This window comes from Excalfactoria chinensis, chromosome 19, assembly GCF_039878825.1.
Source record: "Excalfactoria chinensis isolate bCotChi1 chromosome 19, bCotChi1.hap2, whole genome shotgun sequence".
NCBI lineage: Eukaryota > Metazoa > Chordata > Aves > Galliformes > Phasianidae > Excalfactoria > Excalfactoria chinensis.
Window position 1 is genome coordinate 5221522 of NC_092843.1, and position 21186 is coordinate 5242707.

At 57.4% G+C, this 21186-nt stretch overlaps 3 protein-coding genes across 8 annotated transcripts in view; 2 read left to right on the plus strand and 1 right to left on the minus strand.

Annotated features, from left to right (window-relative positions):
* ABR (ABR activator of RhoGEF and GTPase) overlaps positions 1-15894 on the plus strand; it is a 30249-nt gene extending 14355 nt beyond the window's left edge. For 3 of the 4 annotated variants that reach the window (XM_072353945.1, XM_072353946.1, XM_072353948.1), the window contains 21 exons: positions 124-228; positions 571-756; positions 899-1006; positions 1423-1483; positions 2883-2935; positions 3147-3287; positions 3487-3608; positions 3712-3877; positions 4003-4125; positions 4214-4289; positions 4443-4547; positions 4916-4990; positions 5130-5227; positions 5331-5462; positions 11342-11401; positions 11531-11640; positions 11749-11888; positions 12436-12570; positions 12677-12782; positions 13770-13917; positions 14049-15894. In XM_072353945.1, the coding sequence (XP_072210046.1) occupies positions 124-228; positions 571-756; positions 899-1006; positions 1423-1483; positions 2883-2935; positions 3147-3287; positions 3487-3608; positions 3712-3877; positions 4003-4125; positions 4214-4289; positions 4443-4547; positions 4916-4990; positions 5130-5227; positions 5331-5462; positions 11342-11401; positions 11531-11640; positions 11749-11888; positions 12436-12570; positions 12677-12782; positions 13770-13917; positions 14049-14138 (2340 nt within the window). In that variant the 3' untranslated portion in view covers positions 14139-15894. Of the gene's footprint in view, positions 1-123; positions 229-570; positions 757-898; positions 1007-1422; positions 1484-2882; positions 2936-3146; positions 3288-3486; positions 3609-3711; positions 3878-4002; positions 4126-4213; positions 4290-4442; positions 4548-4915; positions 4991-5129; positions 5228-5330; positions 5463-7497; positions 7875-11341; positions 11402-11530; positions 11641-11748; positions 11889-12435; positions 12571-12676; positions 12783-13769; positions 13918-14048 lie in introns of those variants that run through there. The other variant, XM_072353949.1, reaches the window with a different exon arrangement.
* On the minus strand, positions 15742-20607 carry TIMM22 (translocase of inner mitochondrial membrane 22). Its single transcript, XM_072353950.1, has 4 exons — positions 20330-20607; positions 19850-20046; positions 18815-18887; positions 15742-17706 (listed from the first exon to the last, which is right to left on the minus strand). Exons 1-4 carry the CDS (start codon positions 20547-20549, stop codon positions 17630-17632), a joined length of 567 nt encoding a protein of 188 aa, XP_072210051.1. The 5' UTR covers positions 20550-20607; the 3' UTR covers positions 15742-17629.
* Positions 20608-20813: 206 nt separating this feature from the next.
* SPECC1 (sperm antigen with calponin homology and coiled-coil domains 1) overlaps positions 20814-21186 on the plus strand; it is a 77543-nt gene continuing 77170 nt past the window's right edge. For all 3 annotated transcript variants that reach the window (XM_072353319.1, XM_072353326.1, XM_072353325.1), the window contains exon 1: positions 20814-20888. The gene's annotated coding sequence lies outside the window, so the exon portion shown is untranslated. The remainder of the gene's footprint in view (positions 20889-21186) is intronic.

Below are 21186 nucleotides of genomic sequence, written 5' to 3' on the forward strand. Positions count from 1 at the left end.
CCTTGCTGCAGTGTGTCTATGCTGGAAGGGATATGTCCTTGTGGGGATGCCGGGGCCATGGGATGAGGGGCTCTGTGCCATGCTGACTGCTGGCTGAGCTGGGCTCCTTGCTGTGTTGCACAGGGCGAGCGAGATGCTGGCAAAGGGCTGGAGATGCGGAAGCTGGTGCTCTCCGGCTTCCTGGCCAGCGAGGAGATCTACATCAACCAGCTGGAGGCGCTCTTGTTGGTGAGCACAGCCGGGCCCCCTCCCCAGGGGGGTCACCAGAAGGGATGGGGGTTGGGGTCCCTCTTCCCTGGGCAGCCCCTACAAGCCTGCCCAGCACAGAAGTTTCTGTAGCCCTGTTTCCTCCCATAGTCACGTTGGCTTTTGTGGTGGAGATGCAGTTGCATAACATGAGGGTCACTGCTGCTGGGATGGGCAAGTCTGAGGGTGCGGGAGCAGGGAGCAGACCCTGCAGTGACTGCCCCTTGTGCTGGGGGCTGGGGCTGTCCCAGAGCTGTCTCCTTTGTTGGGCCGGAGGAGTCCTTGGGGCCCCGCTCTCAGACGCTCTCCCTTCTCCTTCGGCAGCCCATGAAGCCGCTGAAGGCCACAGCCACTACATCGCAGCCTGTCCTCACCCTGCAGCAGATTGAAACCATTTTCTACAAGATCCAGGACATCTATGAAATCCACAAGGAGTTCTATGACAGCCTGTGCCCCAAGGTGCAGCAGTGGGACAGCAACATCACCATGGGTCACCTCTTCCAGAAGCTGGTATGCACCTTTCTCAGCTGGGCCATCCACATCCCCTTCTGCTTGAGGGACAGACTGAGGTGGTTTATGTCTGTGCCTGGCCTTTGGGGGTGCAGGGGGCACCGTGGGCACCTGACTGATCCCACTCCCCCCTTGCCCACAGGCCAGCCAGCTCGGGGTGTACAAGGCCTTTGTGGATAACTACAAAATTGCTCTGGAAACAGCTGAGAAGTGCAGCCAGAGCAACTACCAGTTCCAGAAGATCTCTGAGGTGAGTGGGGCTGGGGTTGTGCCATGGGGTTAGAGCATGTGTCATGGAGTGGGGAAGGGGACTTTGTTCCCACATTTGAGTGGACCACATGCACCCTATAGAGGGGTTCCCCCTGCCCTGGAACTTTTGGGTACTATCTGTAGAACAGAACCACCTACAGCTGTGTGAGGTGGTGTTGCTCATTGGGTGTTGTGCTGAATCTCCTGCAGGTTTTGCCCCCCAATTTTGGGACCCCTCAGTGGCCCTATGATACTGCTTCAGGGAGACCTGGGGGAATGGCTGGATCCACCCCTAGCTAGTACCACCCCTGCTCATGGCGAGGTCCCACAGGGCTGGGGGAGAGTCTCGGAGCAGAGCCTCCCAACCTTGAGGAATGCCCTGCCCCAGCCCCACTTTGCTGCCCTTTCCCTCCCTAGGAGCTGAAGGTGAAAGGCCCCAAGGACTCGAAGGAGAGCCACACGTCCGTCACCATGGAGGGTACGGCATGCAAAGGGGCGGGCGTGGGGAGGGGGCTGCAGCCTTTTGTCTGCGGGTGCATTACCAAGCAGCTCCCGGCAGTGGAGCCCTTTTGCGTTCCCATGCGCGGCGCTGGCACTGAGTAGGGGGGGACGCCCCTCGTGAGGATGCTGGGGGCGTGCAGCAGCCCCCCACCCCCTGCCCACCCCTTCCTCCTGCACTGGGAGCTGTGCTGAGGGCCGATGCTGTGGCGCAGCAGCTGGGTTGAGCAGCCGAGGGGAGGCAGGGATGGCTGCGCGGAGAAGGGGCTGCCATGGAAATCCTCGTTATCATCCGGCTTTGCTGTAACTGCACTTACGGTGAGGGCTGGCGGGGGCTGTGGTGCGGGGGGAGCATTTCACCTGTTGTGGGGCCGACGTCTTTGCAGGACGGTGGTGGCTTTGTGCTCTGCAGCCTGAAGTTGTGCGCTTCTTTGTTCTGGGCTCTGTCGAACCGCCTGGCTCTGGCAGCGTGGCCATGCGCTCACCTGGCCCATGGGGCTCGTGTTGGTAGTGGAGATGGGGAGAGAGCTGCTCAGTGGGGCTCTGCGCGAAGGTTGCAATGGGGAAGGGTTCTCCTTTTGCTCGCTGGATGCTGTGAGCATCTCGAGGTTGTGACGCCCTTCTTGGCTCCGTGCCTCTCTGCCTGCCGTCATCCAGCCCCTGGGGACCGCGGTGATGGGGATGGTGCTGGAGGGGGGGTTGGTGATGTGCCGGATCAGCCCCTCCTGGGGACCCGTTGGGCTCCCAGGTGCTTTGTGTGTGCTTGTAGCGATGGCAGCAGGAGGCTGTGTCCTCCCCGTGCACAAGGCGGGGCGGCATCCCAAGCATCTCCTCCCTCCTGGCTCTCACCGAGCGCTGCAGGAGCTCCAGCTTTCCATGCTGCCACTGAGGTGTGGGGAAGTGGTTGCAGTCAGGGACAGTCCCATGTCCTCTCACAGACAGAGGGGTCCTTCCCTTGTCACCCGGGGCTGTCAGACAGCACCCTTCTCCAGGATCCTTGGGAGCTTCTCCATGACTCAGTGTGGTGTGGGGTCAGCACGTTTTCCTCTTCCTCTCCTGGTTGCAGTGCTTCCCCACTGGGGCTCTGCAATTTGAGGAAGTGATCCAAATGGCCGGGAAAATCCAGATGCCTCAGTCTGGGTATAAATAGCCTAGAGGGATGTGCAAGCAACCAGCTGTGGGGTGTTGGGACCTAGCACTGCAAGGGGATGATGGGGCTGAGGGGAGCCCCAGAGCTTCTCATTGGGTGGATGAGCAGGGCTGGGGTGGGAGTTGCATGGAACCCAGCATGAAACAGAAAGGGAAACTGAGAAAGATTCTGGCTGTGAGGGGCTGAGCTCCCACAGGCAGTGCCAACTGGCACCTTGTGTCTCCCACAGCGCTGCTGTACAAACCCATTGACCGTGTCACCCGGAGCACCCTTGTTCTGCACGTGAGTGTGATGCCAGTACTGGGGTGGGATGGGGTCACTGAGGTGTAATAGGGTGAGGTGACTTGTGGTGGTTGTGTCCCCTGGCTGGACTGGCCATGTCCTGCTGTTGGGGTCCCACAGCCTGGGGAGCACTGTGGGGGGCACCCCAGTGTGGGTGCTGCTGGATAGGTGGTACCCTTGGGTTGCTCACTCCATGCTCACTCACATCCAGGACCTCCTCAAGCACACCCCATCTGACCACCCCGACTACCCACTGCTGCAGGATGCCCTCCGCATCTCACAGAACTTCCTCTCCAGCATCAATGAGGACATCGATCCCCGGAGGACAGCAGTCACCACTCCCAAGGGGGAGGTGAGCCAGGCAGGGTGGCATAGGGGGATGGTCGAGCCCTGGTCTTTGCTGCTTGCTGGCACCCTCCTGACGTTCAGGGAGACAAAATGGTACCCAGGGGATGTGGACCTGTGGGATGAGACATGGGGAGGGACAGGGGTGTCTGTGTGTGCCACCCTGTGCTCTTTTCCCTCTCTGACACCCACCCTGCTCCCTGCAGACCCGGCAGCTCATCAAGGATGGCTTCTTGGTGGAGCTGTCAGAAGGCTCGCGGAAGTTGCGGCATGTCTTCCTATTCACTGATGTACTGCTCTGTGCCAAGCTGAAGAAGACAGCAGTGGGGTAAGAAGAGCACTGGGTTTGTGGGGGATGAGCAGAATGCCTCACCCCCCAGTGGGGTCCAGTAGGGCTGGGTAGCATCTCAGTGCTTGCACCTCGGCTGCAGGAAACACCAGCAGTACGACTGTAAGTGGTACGTGCCTCTGGCCGACCTGGTGTTCCCCTCGCCGGAGGAGTCGGAGCACTGCCCACAGGTGCACGTCATCCCTGACCATGAGCTGGAGGACATGAAAATGAAGATCTCAGCCATCAAGAGTGAGGTGCAGAAGGAGGTGAGAGGAGAGCATGGGATGCCTATGAAGGGCCAGGATATCCCCAACCTGGGATGGGACACCAATGTAATCTTGCCTGTCTGTCCTTGGCCAACTCAGCCTTTGTGTCCTCTCCCTGCCTGCAGAAAGCCAACAAAGGGCAGAGCCGTGCCATTGAACGCCTCAAGAAGAAAATGTTTGAGAATGAGTTCTGGCTGCTCCTCAACTCACCTGCCATTCCCTTCCGCATCCACAACCGCAACGGGAAGGTAAGTAGGGCTGCAGGTGAGAGGACAGGGCTGTGCTAGCCAAGGAGTGACAAGTCTCAGCCCTGCAGCATTGCTTTCTCTTTTCCAGAGCTATTTGTTCCTGCTGTCCTCTGACTATGAGAGGTCTGAGTGGAGGGAGGCCATTCAGAAACTGCAGAAAAAAGGTAATACTTGGCTTGTTGAGAAGACCCCGTGGATCTTCTTTTCCCCAGAGTGCTGGGATGGGTTGGTCCCGTGGGATTGCAACCACTGCCATCCAGTCCCTGGAGCCAGTGCTGGCCATGTCTCTCTGAAGCTCCTCTGCTGTCCTTTCACAGACCTCCAGGCCTTTGTGCTGAGCTCGGTGGAGCTGCAGGTGCTGACAGGGTCCTGCTTCAAGCTACGCACTGTCCACAACATCCCAGTCACCAGCAATAAGGATGGTGAGTGACAACCAGGCTGGTGGCCCCACTCTGCTCGGGGGTGTCCATGGGGAGGACATGCTGTGTCCCTGGCCTGGTCTGGCATCCCTGCTGCAGTGGCCCTGGCTGTGCATGGGGACATGTCCCCAGCAGGTGGCACTGCGGGAGCACAGCTGGGCTCCCAGGCGCAGTGCTCCCAGCTGTGACATGGGACTGGCTTTGGAGTGGGAGCATCCCCTCAGCATCGGGATGCCCAGTGGGGCTGTTGGGCAGGGGAGGATGCTTGGCCTTCCCTAGACCTCTGGGACAGCTCTGCAGAGGACTGGAGACACTGGGGGCTGTGCTGAAGGGTAAAAACCAGAGCCCTAACACATCCCCCTGTCTTGCAGACGATGAGTCCCCCGGGCTCTATGGCTTCCTGCACGTCATTGTCCACTCTGCCAAGGGCTTCAAGCAATCGGCCAGTAAGTGCGGGCACCTGTCCTCATGTGCAGGGTCTGGGGAGGGAGCTCAGTCTTGCATGTGGCCCTGCTGTGCCCCAGTGTCCCGTGGCTTGGCAGTGAATACACATTTCTGGATGCTCAGCAGTGTCTCCTCCCCCAGATCTGTACTGCACACTGGAGGTGGATTCCTTCGGCTATTTTGTCAGCAAAGCCAAGACCAGGGTTTTTCGGGATACGACAGAGCCGCAGTGGAATGAGGTGAGATGAGGCTGTGGGATGTGGGGAAGGGATCGTGCTCACCTTCCAGCCCAGGCTTTGAAGCTGATTCAGATGCTGGTGCTGAGCCGTCCTCACTCCCCAGGAGTTTGAGATTGAGCTGGAAGGTTCCCAGTCCCTGCGTATCCTCTGCTACGAGAAGTGCTACGACAAGACCAAACTCAACAAGGACAACAATGAAATCGTAGACAAGATCATGGGCAAGGGGCAGATCCAGGTATGTGCTGGGGCATTCGGGTGTCTTTTCACCCTCCTGGGGCTGGTCTGCTGGGCTGGGAGATGGTGTGTATCCAGCCTTTGGGCATTGATTTCAGTATACAATGGCTTCAGCAGAGGCACAGAGCGCAAAGGGATCCTGGGAAGGTGGCAAAGCCCATGGCCACCACCATGGCATCCAAACCTTGCCCCCGTAGCAGAGGGGCTGCAGGAATGCAGCTGCTCTGCCCAAGATGGGGCTGTGAGTTTAGTGTCTGCTTGCCCCAGGGAGGGCTCTGAGCGTGCTGCCCCACATATCCCACGCCAGCACGGCCGTCCCACTCTGCTGGCCATGGCTGTCCCCCTCTGCCACCATCTGCCTCGCCTGCGCCTCCATCAGCTGCTGTTATGGCAACGGGTGTTTCCAAGGCAACAGCTGAGCTGCCTCTGATTGGAGGTTACCAGGCAGGGAGGATGGAGGCCTTGGCTGCCCTGAGATGCTCCCAGGTGAGTGGCAGGAGGACAATAGGGGATGCCCATCCAGTTTCTTGGCAGGACCCCTGGTCTGGCTGCCTTCCCTGCTGTGCTGGGGACAGTGTCAGTCTGGGGACACATCCCTCCAACCTGAGCGTGCTTTTAAGTGTCCGTCATGGCTGTCTGCTCCATGGGAAAGTAGCTGAGGGCAGGTCTCAGGGGAGGGAGGAAGGAGAATGAAAACACTGCTGAGATGGAGACACCAAGTGGGGTCAGCGCCAGAATGGGTACAAGATGGGAGATGGGGTTTGGCTGGGCTCATTCGTACCCCAAATTGCCATCTGTTGCCCTCCTTGGCACAGGGTAGGGGTGATGTGGGGTCAAGCAGAATACAAGAGGCCAGGGAAGGGGCGCAGAGCCTCGTGGGGCTCAGCCCAGCTGCACTCTCGGAAATAGCCCATGTCAACAAACATGAGTCACACTGAGAGACGCAGGGATCAGGATGGGGACAGCACAGCTTGTCTCTGCTATGCAGAAGTCCTGGAGGAAGAAAGGGAGAGACAGGAGGCCTGCTTGCCCCAAGGAGGACCTGGCTGGATGCAGTGGTGTCTCTGACATTGGGACAGGGGTGTCCAGCTACCAGCCAGCCCCTCTGCTCTGGACAGGGCTGGCTGCAGAAGGACCAGCACAGTGGCAGACAGGGAATGGGATGGAGCAGGCACTGCTGTTTGCGGGTACCTGCATTGTCGCATCCTTACTCTGCTCTGAGCTGCTAAGGCAGAGATGCTGCCCAGGATAGCTCTTATTTGGTCCTTGAGATGGTGCTGGTTCAAGTTAGCAGTGAGGGCACTGGGCTGAGGTTGGCAATGGGCTGGGAAGTGGATGTATCAGGAGGGTTCAGAGCCCTGGGGGTCATCCAGGGCTCGTGGGGCAGGAGGGGGCAGCCACTTCTTGGCTGTATGCTGGGGCAAGGGGAGGAGGTACAGCTTTGGAAGCGGAGGCTGTGTTGTCATGGGCACAGTGCCTGCAGTTCTTGCAGGGAATCACCCCTTGGCTAGCCCCCCTGCTGCAGAGCTGGCAGAGGCTCCACAGGGGGAGATCTGTGGTGTTGGGGCTCTCTTGGATCTGCATGGACTCATGGGATGCTCCATGCAGACCTGAGGGCTCGATCCTTCCTGGTGCTGAGCCCCATGGAGACAGGGGACTGTTCAAGTCCCCAAACTGTCACTTTGCTCTGTCCCTGTGTGCAGTGAGGATCTGTAGTGATGCTCCAGGGCAGTGCACCCCATCTCCATACTCTGCCCCATTCTGTCTCCTCCTCGCTCCCTCAGCAGTGGAGGTGACAAAGACCAGGGAGGGATGTGGAGGTGCGGGGGGATTCCTGTTTCCCAGAGCTTGGCAGGGCAGTCCCCAGAGCAGTAACCCCGTGCCTCTTGCCAGGCCCAGCCTGGCTGCTCAGAGGGCTGGGAATGCTCTGATGCCGTGTCAGTCAGGGCTGCGCAACCCTCCTGAGCAGCACAGCGGGCGGCAGGGCGGGAGTTAACGCGTGGGGGACGCCGGGGGGGCTGCTTTGAGTCACTTCCTCGCAGTGGGAGGGAGGCTTTGGGGCTGCCGAGCTGCTTCTCGCCAGCCTGGCTCACACCCTGAAGATGAGCCCAGCCTGCTGCTGCCCGAGCCGGGCTGTCCCCGGCCACCGCTGAGCTCCGTGCCCCAGCAGCCGGAATGCCAGTGCTATCCTGACCCCCCTCCCCGGGCTGCCCTCGGGTCCTCCAACCTCTCCTCTCACGTCCCCGGAGCTGAAGCGCTGGTGATGACCGACGTGTTGGTGCAGCCGGACAGTGGCCCCACTCCTGGAGGGGAGCACCTGGAGCCGGGTGCAGAGGAGCCTGATGGCAAACGACCCCCCACCACCGGCGCCCGCCTCTGGGGCCGGGTGCGCAGCAAGCTGCTGCGACAGAAGGTGCGGGGGGACCGGGAGGAGGTGAGGGGCACCCGGATGGCTTTCCCATGCTGTGGCTTCTGGCTAGTGGCTTTGTTGAGGGGGGTTGTGGCTGTGGGGGTGCCTCACTACCCGCTTGCTTTGGGGAGAGGGCTCTGCATGCTCTGTTCGGGTGCTTTGGGAGCTTTTAGAAATAGCTGCCTTCTCGGTGTTTGTTTTCTTCTTTCCCTTCTTCCCTGGGGGATGCTGAGCTGCTTTGTGCTGTGCTTGTTGGGATTTGCTTGGGGTGCAGCACTCCATGAGTGACTGGGAGGAGACGGGACCGCAGTGTGCTGTGCTCCCCCATAGGTGGTAGGTGCTGCTTGACTTGCAGCCCCCCTGACCCTAGCCCTCACTCTGCTGCTGTGCTGCAGCTTTGTTGCGGCCCCATCAGCGCTGTCTGTCTTTGGGGTATGTTGAGGTACAGGGGGGACAGCACCATCTCAGGCTGTCCTGTGTGACACCAGGGGCTTTCTTCCCATGCTGGCTCAGAGCAGTGGTGGACAGGAGCTGCCCTGGCACATGTGGGTTCAGTTTGTCAACAGCGGGGAAGGGGGGGGGGGGGCTTGGTGGCAGCAGGGCTGGCTGTGACGCAGCAGCATTAACCTCGATTTTGTGCAGCTGCCACTCCCGGGGATTAAGGGGCAGCAGGGGCTGTGCAGGAGGCTGCTGGGGGCTGTTGCTGGGTCAAAAGCCGAGTGGGTTGTGCTTCCCGCTACTGCTCCTGGATGCGTGGCAGATGGGCAAGCAGAGGGGATGTGTCGCCATGAGCTGTCCTGCTAAGGAGTTCGGCCGCAGCGAGTCCATGTGCAGGGTCCTGGTGTGCAGAGAGCACGTCCTACATCCTGCTGGATGGGGCTGTGAATTGCTGCTTTGGGCTATGCTTTGCTTTGGGCTGGTGCAGGGGCTGCTGTGTTCCAATGGCACAGCTCCGGCACTGCCAGCTCTGTGGGCAAGGAGCTGGATGGGGAATCTAGAGCATCCTCTGCTCACTGGGCTGCTCCTGGAGGCCAGGCTGGGTGCCCTCAGGTGCCAAAATGATGTGGAATGGCCCCAACTGCAGCAACTATGCTGGGATCTCACTCCCGGGGTGACACAGGGTGACGCCACGCTGGTGAGTCACTGCAGTGCTCAGAATGGCTTCACCCCAGGCTTGAGGCATCGAGTGACCTCATGGATGAGGCACCAGAAGGGATGTGCCCAGCAGCAGCTCAGCTCTTGGGGCAACTGCATGGGTCTCCCTGCCACCAGCAGTGAGCATAGCCTTTGTGCTGGCCTCAGCATGGGTGTGTCACAGCGTTGTCCTTGTGGGCAGGAAGGAGTTGTCCCACAGAGGCACCTGTGACCTGTTTGCTCGGCTGTAGGGCGATGCATGAATCCAGCTCAGCACAAAGCTCATGCACAGCACCTGGCATCTGGGACTGCAGCGTGTCACCTGCACCATCCTATCTACCAGCCTGCGGACATTACTGGGTCATGCTGAAGTAAGGCAGCTCCTTTTGGTGCTGGTGAAGGAGGTGGTGATGGTGATGGTTGCTGAGGCTGGCTGTTTTGCCAGTACTGCATGGGCAGATGTTCACATCCATCCTCCCATGTGTGGGGGGACAAGGCTGGTCAAGGCATTGAGCCCTATGGGGACACGGACAGGGCTTGGGGAGCACTGGGGCCAGCCCTGAGCCCACAGCCCCACAGTGCACAGGGACCAGTCCTAGATGCAGGGCAGCTCTGTGACTCCAGCTGAGCCATCTCCATTTTGGGTCAGTGATGGAAGCAGGAGGGGCCGTGGTGTGGCAGGAGGCCTCAGGAACGTGGCATGCTCATGGTAAGGTCTGCAGTGCTAGCAGCATCCAACCTGGCTTTTATTATGGCTCTGTTCAGAGCCTGCTAAAGCCCTTCCAGATGTGCACTGCCAGGGCCATCAGAGCCAGGGGGACCCACGGGATGGGGCCGGGGCAGATGTGTGTGTTGTTTTCAATTAATCTTGTGCTGCAGAATGTGGAGGCCCACGGCTCCTGACCTGGCTAGGCAGTGAATGGCTTCACTCGTCACTGCTGGGGCTGCAGTGGCAAGCCAGCCCCTGTGCTGTTGCCACGCAGGAGACATGGGAAAGGGGTGAAAGCCCCTTGCATCCATCCAAATGTCCCTGGCCAGAATTGTGGTGCTGCTGTGCAAGGATCTGTGGTAGGCATGCCATGGCACTGTGGTGGAGAGGGCATAAGGGAGGTGGAGCTGCAGGGCTGGGGCTGACCACAGTCCAGCTGAAGTCTCATGATTCTTGTGTCCAAACCTACTGTGGAGCCCCATGGGAGTCCAGGGTAGCTGCAGCCTTCCTTCTCCTCCTCCTCCTCTTCCTCACCGTTCCCAGCAGTCGCAGTGCTGGGTCTGAGTAGGGAGCCAGGGCAACTTAGCATCTTGTTGTGCAAGAGGGAACATTAGGTACCCCAGCATCCCCCAGCACAATGTGCGCTGGCTTCATTAGCAGCCAGAAGCTGTGGCAGGGGAATGGCAGCTCGGTGGCTGAAGCTCTGGACATCTTGATGCTTGCCTTGAGAATCTCCCAAGCTAGCAGATGCCAGAGGAAACTCCTGTGTCCTTGAGGAGTGACCTCACATGAGTGGCATGAGCCTCGCCTGGCAGCTGCACACACACAGCCCTGGGACCCCCGCCAAGTCCATGTCCCATCCCCTTCCCTGAGGGGCCATTAGTGCTGGGTGCTGCCCCGCTGCCTGCCCTGTGCATTACAGGGATCGATGGGGACAGATCGATGCTACCAGCTGGAGACCAAAAAGCCTCAAAAGGTCACTGGATTGAGAGCTGTCTGCTGCAGCAGAGCCCCATGCCCTGGGGTGGGAGCAGACCCCCTGATCCCAGTCCCCATCCTTGTGGGAAGGTGAGCTGGTGGCGGCCTTCCTTACCCCTGCTGTTGTGTCTACAGGGATGAGATCCCTGATTTCCATGCTCTCTTGGGTTCAGAATCACCACTGTCACCTGTACTCCAGTCCCATATCACTGGGGATTGGGGACAGCTCTGTGCCATCTTGCTGCCACCCGTGTTGGGGCCTTGGGAACACCAGAACCTCGCTGTGGCCCAGGGGAAGCATCACCAAGTCCCCTGCTAGCCCGAAAGCCTGAAATAGCAGAGCCTGTCATTCCCAGGGGTTATAAATAGCCTTGGCTATTGGGAGATGTTGTTTTTTTCTGCATGGAAAATGCTGCCCTAGTTCTGTTCCATCAATCTGCCTCCAGAAATAGTCCTGATTCTTGGAAATTTCTTGCCTCTGGGGTGTGTGTTCAGCTGGGGGCTCAGGGGGGACCGATCCCATGTGGGTTCAGCACCCAACCCAAGGGACCCCTGATTGTCCCCTTTGGTGTCCAACACCACCTGTGTTTTCAGGGGGGTGGCAGCAGGTGGGGGCTCAAAGACCCTGATGTGCTGTATCTCTCCACAGCTGGACCCGCAGGCTGTGCAGACCAAGAACTGGCACATGGACGTGATTGAGATGAATGGGGTAAGCAGAGCCCAAAGCCTCTTCCTTGGGATGGGGTTGTTGGTTCCTCCCCAAGGGGAGCTGCCAGCTGGGGTCCGGGCTGTGAGGCCGTGTGACACAGAGATGACAACCAGGTCATTTCTCCCACAGATCAAGGTGGAGTTCTCCATGAAGTTCACGAGCAGAGACATGAGCCTGAAGAGGACCCCGTCCAAAAAGCAAACCGGAGTCTTTGGGGTCAAAATCAGTGTTGTGACAAAGTACGTGCAGGGCTGTGGGTGGCTGCTGTCCCACTCCTTGTGGGATCTGGGAACATGGGGCTGGTGGGGTCCAGCGATTACTGCTTACACCTCTGCTTTCTGAGCCAGGCGTGAGCGCTCCAAGGTGCCTTACATTGTGCGCCAGTGCATCGAGGAGGTGGAGAAGAGAGGCATTGAGGAGGTCGGCATCTACAGGATCTCCGGCGTTGCCACGGACATCCAGGCACTGAAGGCTGTCTTTGATGCGAGTGAGTGACTGCCACTGTCCATCTGCAGGCATCAGGCACCCTTCCAGCCCACACTCCTGAGGGCTCAGGGTCTGCCTGTTGCATTGCAAGAGGTGCAAATTGGGTGGGTGGGTGCATGGGGTCTGAGCCCCTAGAATGGAGCCCTGCAGCCCCTGACCTATTTTTGGTGGTGTTTGTGTTATGGTTGTGCTCTGCCTCCACGCCTGGCCGGCTCCCAGGGAGACACTGAGTCAGGGCAAGGTTTGCAGATGGATTTGCAAATTGTTCCGCGTTCCATTGCCCAGCAGGCGGGGACTGCTCAGCTGTGCCCAGCCGCAGCATGACCAAACAATCCGCTCCCAACAGCAGCAGGAGGGTCAGGAGTTGGATTAATGCTCACGCTGGTGCACATCCTCTCCATGGGGTGGTCACATCCACGGGGACCCATGCTGTCTCTTGGGGTGCCACAGGGCTGGGGATGCAGCTGTGCTGCCCTCTCCTTGGGCATCAGGGAGATACAGGTGCTGGCAAACAGGAAACGTCACACATGGCTCTGCTCTCTGGCCAGATAACAAGGACATCCTGGTGATGCTGAGTGATATGGACATCAACGCCATCGCTGGCACACTCAAGTTGTATTTCCGGGAGCTGCCTGAGCCCCTCCTCACTGACAGACTGTACCCCGCCTTTATGGAGGGCATCGGTAAGGCCTTGGGGATGAGAAGGGGTCTGGCCGTGCTGCTCCTCCCCACCATCCTGCACATGCAAGGCTGGCTGCCCCATCCTGAGCTCTCTCTCCTTGCCCCCAGCCCTCTCGGATCCTGCTGCCAAGGAGAACTGCATGATGCACCTTCTCCGTTCACTGCCTGACCCCAACCTCATCACTTTCCTCTTCCTGCTGGAGCACTTGAAAAGGTAACAGCTTGGCGGCGCAGGGCAGGGAGGGCAGCACAGCCCTTGGTGTGAGGCAGCTCTTGGCTGCCTCAGCCTGCATGCAGCTGCTGGGATGAGCTCTCCGTGGCCTCAGTAGAGGGTGGGGAATCAATTTGAGACCATGCAGTGCCCTCTTAAAAAACAGCACTGCATCCCTTCCCACCAGTCCAGGAGCAAAGCGCATTGTGCTAATCTCCATAACATGTCTGCAGGGGTGTTTGGCTGTGCAGAGCCATCCTGAAGCTGTATGCAGCACCTTATGCTGCTCTAGAGTTGCACCTCAGCATTGCAGAGGCTGGAGCTCCTGTGCCGGATCTATCTGGGGCAGGGAGAGCCCATCTGAGACTGGGGAAGGGCAACACTGGAGCCCTTTGGTGGACACAGGGCTGTCAGCAAGGCCTGGACACAGCACACTGTGAGCTTGAGAATGGGACTGGCAGCTCGTGTTACTCACATCAGGAACTGTTTTTCTCTGGTTTGGCTAAAAGCAAACAGAAAAAGTGATTGCTGCTGGGGGTGGGGAAGGAAAATCCATTTCTATCCTGAGAATTGGGCACAGGCAGTTCCTACATCTGCTCTCCTGGCCGGGGCTCAGCTGAGGAGCGTGGCCACCTGCTGACATGGCAGTGCAGTCCCCCAAGGTGGGCTAGCTGGGGTCAGGGGCCAGTGTGCAGTCCCCGTGCCCTGCAGGAGCTGGGGCAGGGCGGAGGCTCTGTAGATCAGAAGCAGGCCAGGGCTACGTCGCTGCCACATCACACTTGGGGCTCCCAGCCAGGCCTGGCGGCTCCTGCAGAGGCCATGAAGGGGGCTGAGCTCTCTGCCCTGCCCCTGGGTCTGAATGGCCAATGCTGGGGCTGCAGGGTGGGAGGGAGGTTTGGTGTTTGTTTCCCCACGTTACCCCATGGCTGTGCTGCTCTGGGGGTGAAGCTTTGGGGGCTCACACTTGTGCTCTTTCCCCCTTCCCTACAGGGTAGCGGAAAAGGAGCCCATCAACAAAATGTCCCTCCACAACTTGGCCACAGTCTTCGGGCCAACACTGCTGAGACCTTCAGAGGGGGAGAGCAAAGGACACCTCACCCTGGCATCTGACATCTGGTCCCATGATGTGATGGCCCAGGTGAGAGCTGAGTTGGCAGTGCAGGGGCTGTAAAGGGCTTCCCCTGTCCGTCCTCACTGGGAATTGCTGCAAGAGAGCTTGCTGGCAGCACTCCTCCTTTTGGCCTAACATCCCCTATTTGCCCACTGTAGGTCCAGGTCCTTCTCTACTACCTGCAGCATCCTCCCATCTCCTTCACGGAGCTGAAACGCAACACACTTTACTTCTCCACGGACGTGTAGCCCGCAGGGAGGAGGCACTGGCTGCAAACACTCCCAGCTCCCTGCCAGGGCCATGGACCGGATCGCGGCCCCCGGGGACATCAGCCTGGACCCGGGATGTGCCCCCTGCAGCTCCTGTACAATCGTGTACTGATGGCCCGGTGCCGCCCCAGCGCCGCGCCGCTCTGTAAAGTAGTCGTGTCTTATGTCCCTTCTTGTGTTCAAGAATTGTTTTTATGTATATTTGTTCAACGGATTGAGGTAGTGACTGACAAGGGCTGTGGACACAGGCTCCTCCTTTGGCTTACTTTCTCCTGGACTCTTTCCTACCTGCTGACTCCTGCCCAGCAGCCCTCATCTCACCCTGCTCAAAGCCTGCAGCACCCACCAGTGCCTGGCTGCTGCTTGGCTCCAGCTCTGCTCTGCCTCGCTGCCCACACCGTTGGACCCCACACTCGGATCCGGCTCTGCATCCATGAGAACACAGAGCAGGGCGCTGCTGCCTCCTCACCACATCCCTGCTGGGTGCTTCAGGCCAGTCTCCTTGCTCCCCACACTCTGCCTTCAGGGCTGCAGCATGGTGTTACCTCCCTTGGTGTTCTGCAGGTCTCACAATTTCCCCCTCACAGGGTCTAGGGTCTAGGCCTTGTTCTTGCCAAGCAAGAGTATTTCCCTGCCATTTCTGTATCCCCGCCTTAGCTCTGCATGTGCCCCTTCCAGCCAAGCACTGCCACTGGGTTACCAACCCCTGGGCTGCAATGCACTGCAGCTCTGCATCCCACAACAAAACTGGCTGAGGCCCCAGCAAGGAAGGGGAGGTTTTGTTTCCTTCTGTGGCCCAGGGAAGGAAGGAGGAAGACCCTTGTGGGCTCTGTTGGTTCTCACTCCTGAAGGCAGCAGTGCTTCTCCCTGCCCTTACAGGTGGGTGCTGGTGTCTGCTGGGACACAAAACCTTGGCTCTGTGAGCCCACTCTGTGTTATCACGGGGAAAGCCCCTTCCTCGATTGCAGTGGCCCCAAGCACTCCTGTGCCAAAGGAGATGGATGAGAGGTGACCATGCGTGTCCCCATTACCAGCCTTGCCTTTACCCACCTGACTATCAGACTGTTCCAGGTAGAGCCCGGCCAATGCTCCAGGTATGTCCCAAGCCCATCTCCCCAGGGAAGGCAGCACCTGCCGCCCCCCCACCAGCAAAGCAACTACAGGAGGGGAGGTCTTTTGTTCTCCCTCTAAAGGGCTCACACTCCAGCCCCTGCTCCTCTTGACTACCAGCTAAACAGAAGGGAAACAGCATAGCAGAAAATAACCAGGCGTCTGTCTTGGCCCTGGACCCAGGAAGGAGGCCGAGCGTTAGATCTGACTGCACAACGGATCCCTGTGCGTGTCTGATTTGTTACATGTGTCCAAGTCTCTGTCCACCACAGTGTCATTCCAGATGGAGGCTCTGTGCAGCCAAATCCCCCCTGCCTGACGGTGGCCAGGGACCGCTCTGCACAGCCCTGGCACAGCAGGCAGCGGCCATCCCTGTGATGGGCTTTGTTGGTCCCCACAGGAGGGGAAGGCAGGGGGGTGAACTTTTGCAGCTACAGGTAGAATAGAACTGTTAATTAATATTTGACTTTCAGAAGTTGTTAAGGATATATTTTTTGTTTGTGTTCTGTTTCAATTTCTGTAGATTATAAACTTTAAATGGCTGTAAACCATGTGAAGAGAGGAAAAAAAAAAAAAAACAACAAAAAAACCTGTTAATAAAAATGCAAAGCCCCGACGTTTGCACAAAAGGAGCCTTGTGGTGTTGCTGTTTGCATGAGCTGATCATCACCTTGGCTTCACAACTGCTCCTCTTTCAGTCATGGAAATGTTGCTCGTTGTGTTTCAAGGCAGTGGTATAAGCGCAGGCGTTGTGCCAGGCAATCTTCTAAGAGACATCTTATGGTTTGGGCTACATCCTCGCATTTTAGTACATTCTGGAGGAAAAAAAAACCTGGACTGTCTGGAGCCAACTTGTTTAATCAGCCCAGAATTACTCAAGCTTCAAATTCAGCTGACTTGCACAGCTTCTGGCCTGAGGATACTGAACAGGCACAGCGAGGGAGATCAGGCGATCAGGAAACCTCAGCTGATAGATCACATGGAACTGTCTCCCCACTTCTTTCCATGTAGGCATGGGAGACAACAAGCCTCTAAAGCGACCGCTTTCTCACTGAGCACCCAGCTGGTGTTGCTCTTCCAGGTAAGCAAACACTGTGCTGCTATGGGATGTCAAACCCTGAATGCAGAGGGGAAGCAGGTGGGAGAACCCCCCCCCCCCCCATTAGATGTTCACGCTGCCCTTTAAATCCTGCTGTCTCGTTGTAAGGGTGGGTGTTTTTCCCTTGCACAGTGGCTCAAAGAAGGTTAAAACAGAGTCTAAACTATTTTGAATATAAAAATTATCCCCTGAGGTCTGCAAACAGAATTTGGTTAGAAAAACAAGACAGCTAATAAGAATGCAAATCCAAAAGGGAGCAGCCAGCCAAGCTCCTGAGCAGGTGCTCTGACTTCAGAACCAATGTTCTGCAGAAGTGATGCTTCACTTTCTCCCAGTTTAACACTGGGGAGCTCAGAGGTGGTGCAGGGAAAGGACGGGAAGCAGACAGCGTGCTAAGTGAACGCCTGCTTATGTGTCTTTATTCTCACAACTCTGCTTTAAAGTCCAGCCATCAAACTGCTGGAACTGAGGGTGTGAGCCCGTGGCAGTACAAAGCAGTAGCAAAACTGCTTGTACTCCCAGGGTGAGGTTAAATCAGGCGAGCCAAGAGGCTACAGAGAATTATACATCTGCAACAACCTCTTTTTTACCCTTAAACTGTTTTGTTCATCTGCCAGGAACCACATGGTTCTAAGGCACAGGATTCCTTTTTGCTTTCTCCTTTAAGAAATGGTAAAGAAATCTGGCACTCGTTCTGCGCTTGAAATAAGACAAGTTGTACAGATGGTGGTTTGTGTTCAGTTGGTATTTTAAGAAAAGCCTGGAACAAACTATTTCTCCACAGCATCTTACCTCTCCCCAACAGAGCAGCAAGCTGCAAACCAGGAGCTGCTAAACACTTGCAGCGTATTCAAACACTCGGTAACATAAACCACTGCAGTTCTTTATGAAGATTGTCCTCCTGCCTCTTTTGATGCTAACAACAGACTTAATCAAAATCAGACCCAAAGGATCCAGAAAGCTCAGAGTCCAGGCTTGTTTCCTGGAAACTGACAGTCAGCTGATCCGTGCTGGTGATTACTGCTCGCTGCGCCTGGCTCCATCCTTGCACATTCCTGCAGGCCTGCATGAAGCAGCACGCCAAGGCTCCCAGCCAGATTAGTGTTAGTCATTCAGGAAAAGCAGCCAGCACCATCCAGCTTGCACTGATCAGGACTCGGAGGCAGCGGAAAGGTAAGCCTGATGGTTCTTCTGCCGTGATGCAGGCTCTGAGCAGCAGCAGTGGAACGTAAGGAGAACTTGCTCCCAAGGGATCCCGCTGTTACCGCAGATAGTAATCAATTGCTGCGGAAAAAGCAGCAAATCCACCACAGCCGATCACTCCTGCCTTCATACCAGCTGCAATGCAAAAGGGTGGGAAAGAATGAGACAAAACAGGGGGGAAAAAAGAGTTCCTCGCAGCAATCAGCCTACGCTGCACTGGCTTGAAAAGCTGACACCTGCAGGAACCTGGCGGTCCTCCACCAGGGAATGCTGCCACTGCCCAAGGGAAGGGGGTAACCTGGCACAGATGGGACTTCAGCTCAGACATCTGGACTAGTATAACATAGTGACTGTGTGCTGTGCTGCTAAGTCTCCCTACGCAGGCTAGGAGAGAAAACAGCAGTGGCCACTGGTGATTTCAGATCTAAAACAAGTGATTCTACTGTTGGACAAGGATGAACGACAGCAAAAGCAGCTGCTACCTTGAATGCTCTAAGAGGATTAGGTCCAGGACTTGACACAACTTAACAAGTTCAATTAGAAGCTCTTTTGAGAGCACTTTCATTTCTTCTATGCTCTGGAAATTGTTTTTGTCTGTTTGATTTTGTTTTCTTAAAGACAAGTCAATGAAGGTTGATATTTCTGCTGAGCAGCAGCACTGCTCTCTTCCTGCCTGGGGCTCCTCTCCAGATGTTAACAGTCAAAGCTTCCCAAGAAGTCCCCTCTAGGTCCCTCTGCACTAAAATCTCAGTGTTCCTGCTCTTGTACAGCTACATAGAATTGCCTCTTTGAGACAGGAGAAAGCAGGGAGGCATTGTACAAGCTGTGCAAGTTAACAGAGTTCCTGCCAGTGAAACAATATATCTAAGCAGAGCTCTATTAACACAAGAGCTGTAACTTCAGCGAGTTTCTGAGAACATATTTTTGGCTCCCTCTCCACGACACCCCAGAAGCACGTGGAGAGCTACCAGCACCATTTCCTCATTTGCTTTCAAGTCACTTCTGTTCATTTCTCCCCGATCTCCCTGTCCTGTACAACCAGCCTTCCCTACCCACACATATCTTTCAAGATGACAGGAAAGCGACAGAGATGGCAGCTCTGCCAACTTCAAGCACATTCTCATGCTGACATCAACATAACCCCATACAGAGAGATTTGCAGCGTGTGTTGCCTTAAAAATGCTGCTTGTTACCATACCAAATTGCTATCTTATCGCAGCAGTTGCTAGCAGGCATCACCAACCTCTGAAGCCGATCGCTCCTCCTGTGATGCAGCCACTAATAACACTGTTCCTCCAGTCTGACTTTCCACGATACTGTGGAGTTAAAATGAGAGACAACAAGTAAACATGGAATAACAACTCGACATCCGTACTAACACCAAGGGAGGTGAAGCGACCTTCCAGCCCTGTTTCAGATGAGGATGCTTTTCCTTCTGCTCTCAGCAGATGGCCCCCCTGCACAGTAAAAGATTCTATGCAGCCAGGAGGAGAAGGAGCAGGTCAGCAGGTAAGACACATCCGCATGGTGCAATGCAGTGCTACAGCACACTCTCAGATGAGCCCATAGAGCCCCCAGAAGGCAGCACTGTGCACCATCTCACAGACAATTTAAAGGCACTGTGAGCACAGCATGGCCATGCAGCCATGAGAGCAAACAGCAGCCCGAGGGCAAACATCAGCTATGGAAATAGTGTGAGCATGCTAGTTTTTCACCAGTGCAACATGTTTGTTTTGCTTTGTTGTGCAAACAGATATGCTTTTCTTTTACACGAATTAAGAACCCATTGTGTTTTTCGATGAAAGGACAGTACTGACGTTCATAACAGGCTCATCTTCCTATTGAAGCAAATGGATGATAGCTTTACCACTGAGCAGCACGAGGTTGGTTCGTGCTGTAGGGGCAAGATGAAAACAGGCCTGTTGCTTCAGAACAGATCAAAGGATCCCTTTCTCCACATGTACTTTTTAGAGGCTCAAATGGCCACGTTGCAACTCCCAGTTTAGTGTTTTAGCACAACTACAAGTTGTTTGGAGCTAAGGTTTCAAACAGCAATGCCAAAATGCAGGACTTGAATGGGAAAGCTCTTCACTGTTGCACGCGGCTCTGCTTATTCCATCAGAGAACACTTCTGAAAACCTTTAGAACTGAAAAGCTTAAATGATCAAGAAGCAAAAGGAAACGAGCCAATCCCTCACCACAGTGGGTTGGACTCATGAAAGGCGCTCACTAGTGTATAATAAAAGCTGCCATAGTAACGTTAAGGGTCGTTACTCACCGATTCCACCACGCACTCGGTGCAGGAGAACATGGCGCCCACGATGGCGAAGTTCTTGGCGTAGGAAATGCCCCGCTGCCCCATGTCCTTCAGCACCTCCTTGGCTGTCGGGGTGCGATAGGGGTCCTTGGGGTCGAAGCCCACGTTGGTGTCAATGCCGGCAGTGAAGATCCCGAACGCTCCTCCCAGAACAAACCCTGGGAAAGACAACAGGTATGAGATGAAGCTGCGGGTGGGAGCGGGGTCTCCTCGCAGCTCAGTGCTGCTCTGGGCCAGCACGAGGGGCTGTCAGTCCGCGCTGCAGACGCTGATCCCCGTTACTGCGGGCACACAGCACGGAGCGATCTACCTTCAACCAGGGTGGGAAGGAGGGAGACCCGGCTCCACGGGCCGGAACCGGCCTTGACAGCGGACAGAACCGCAGCCTCCCCCCGGCCCGAACCCCTCCCGGTCCCGTGGGACCCCCCGGCCCCGCCGCACCCCCCACGCAGGCCAAGGCCGCTTTGAAGGCGCAGCTCTCCATGGCTCTTTCCACCATCTTCTGCTCGTCGCTTTTGTGCGGGCAGGGGACGCCCCCGAAGCTGTTGGGGTCCCACACTCGGGGCCGCCGCTGCTCGCCCACCAGGTGCTGCAGCACAGCGCTGTACTGCAGCGGCGGCTGCGAACCGCCCGGCGTGGAAGGTGGCGGTGCTGCCGCCATGACTGTCCTCCGCTCCGCCACCCGCAGCGCGGCTTCCGTAGCGCGGAGGGAGCGGCGCGCGGGGGCCGATGGGTGTCGTAGTTTCACTGAGGGAAACTCCCGCTGTGCGGCGCGGCGCCGCGACTCCATTTCCCAGCGTGCCCCGCGGCCGCGCCGGTACAAGCAACTACAGCTCCCGGCACGCTCCGCGGCGAGACACGTGATTGGCCGCGCTGAGGGCGGGGCGCTCCGTTACCCGGCGTGCTGCCGCCCCCTGGCGGCCGTTGCTGTCGGTGCAGCTGAGGTGAGAGCTCCGGCTGCACGAGCATCCTCCGGGGCGGCAGCGAGAGGCGGCGGGAGGTGAGCGCGGCTCCGGGCGGGATGGGGCAGGGCTGGGAGCGGGCCGGGGGCGGCCGAGTGCCGGGGAGAACAGCAGGTCGGCCTCGCCCCGGGGCCGGGAGCTGCGGGTCCTGCCGTGACGTTCCTGCACAGCCCCGGGCCGAGCCCTGCGGCTGGGTGTCCCCCGCAGCCCTCGCGGCTCTCCCGAGGTGTGCGGCTGAAGGTGCGCGGTGCTGGGGATCTGCGGCCCGTCCGAGCGGCCCCGGGCTGCCCCTGTCACACCGAGGCACGGAGGGGCAGCTTGACTTCGAAGGTGCTT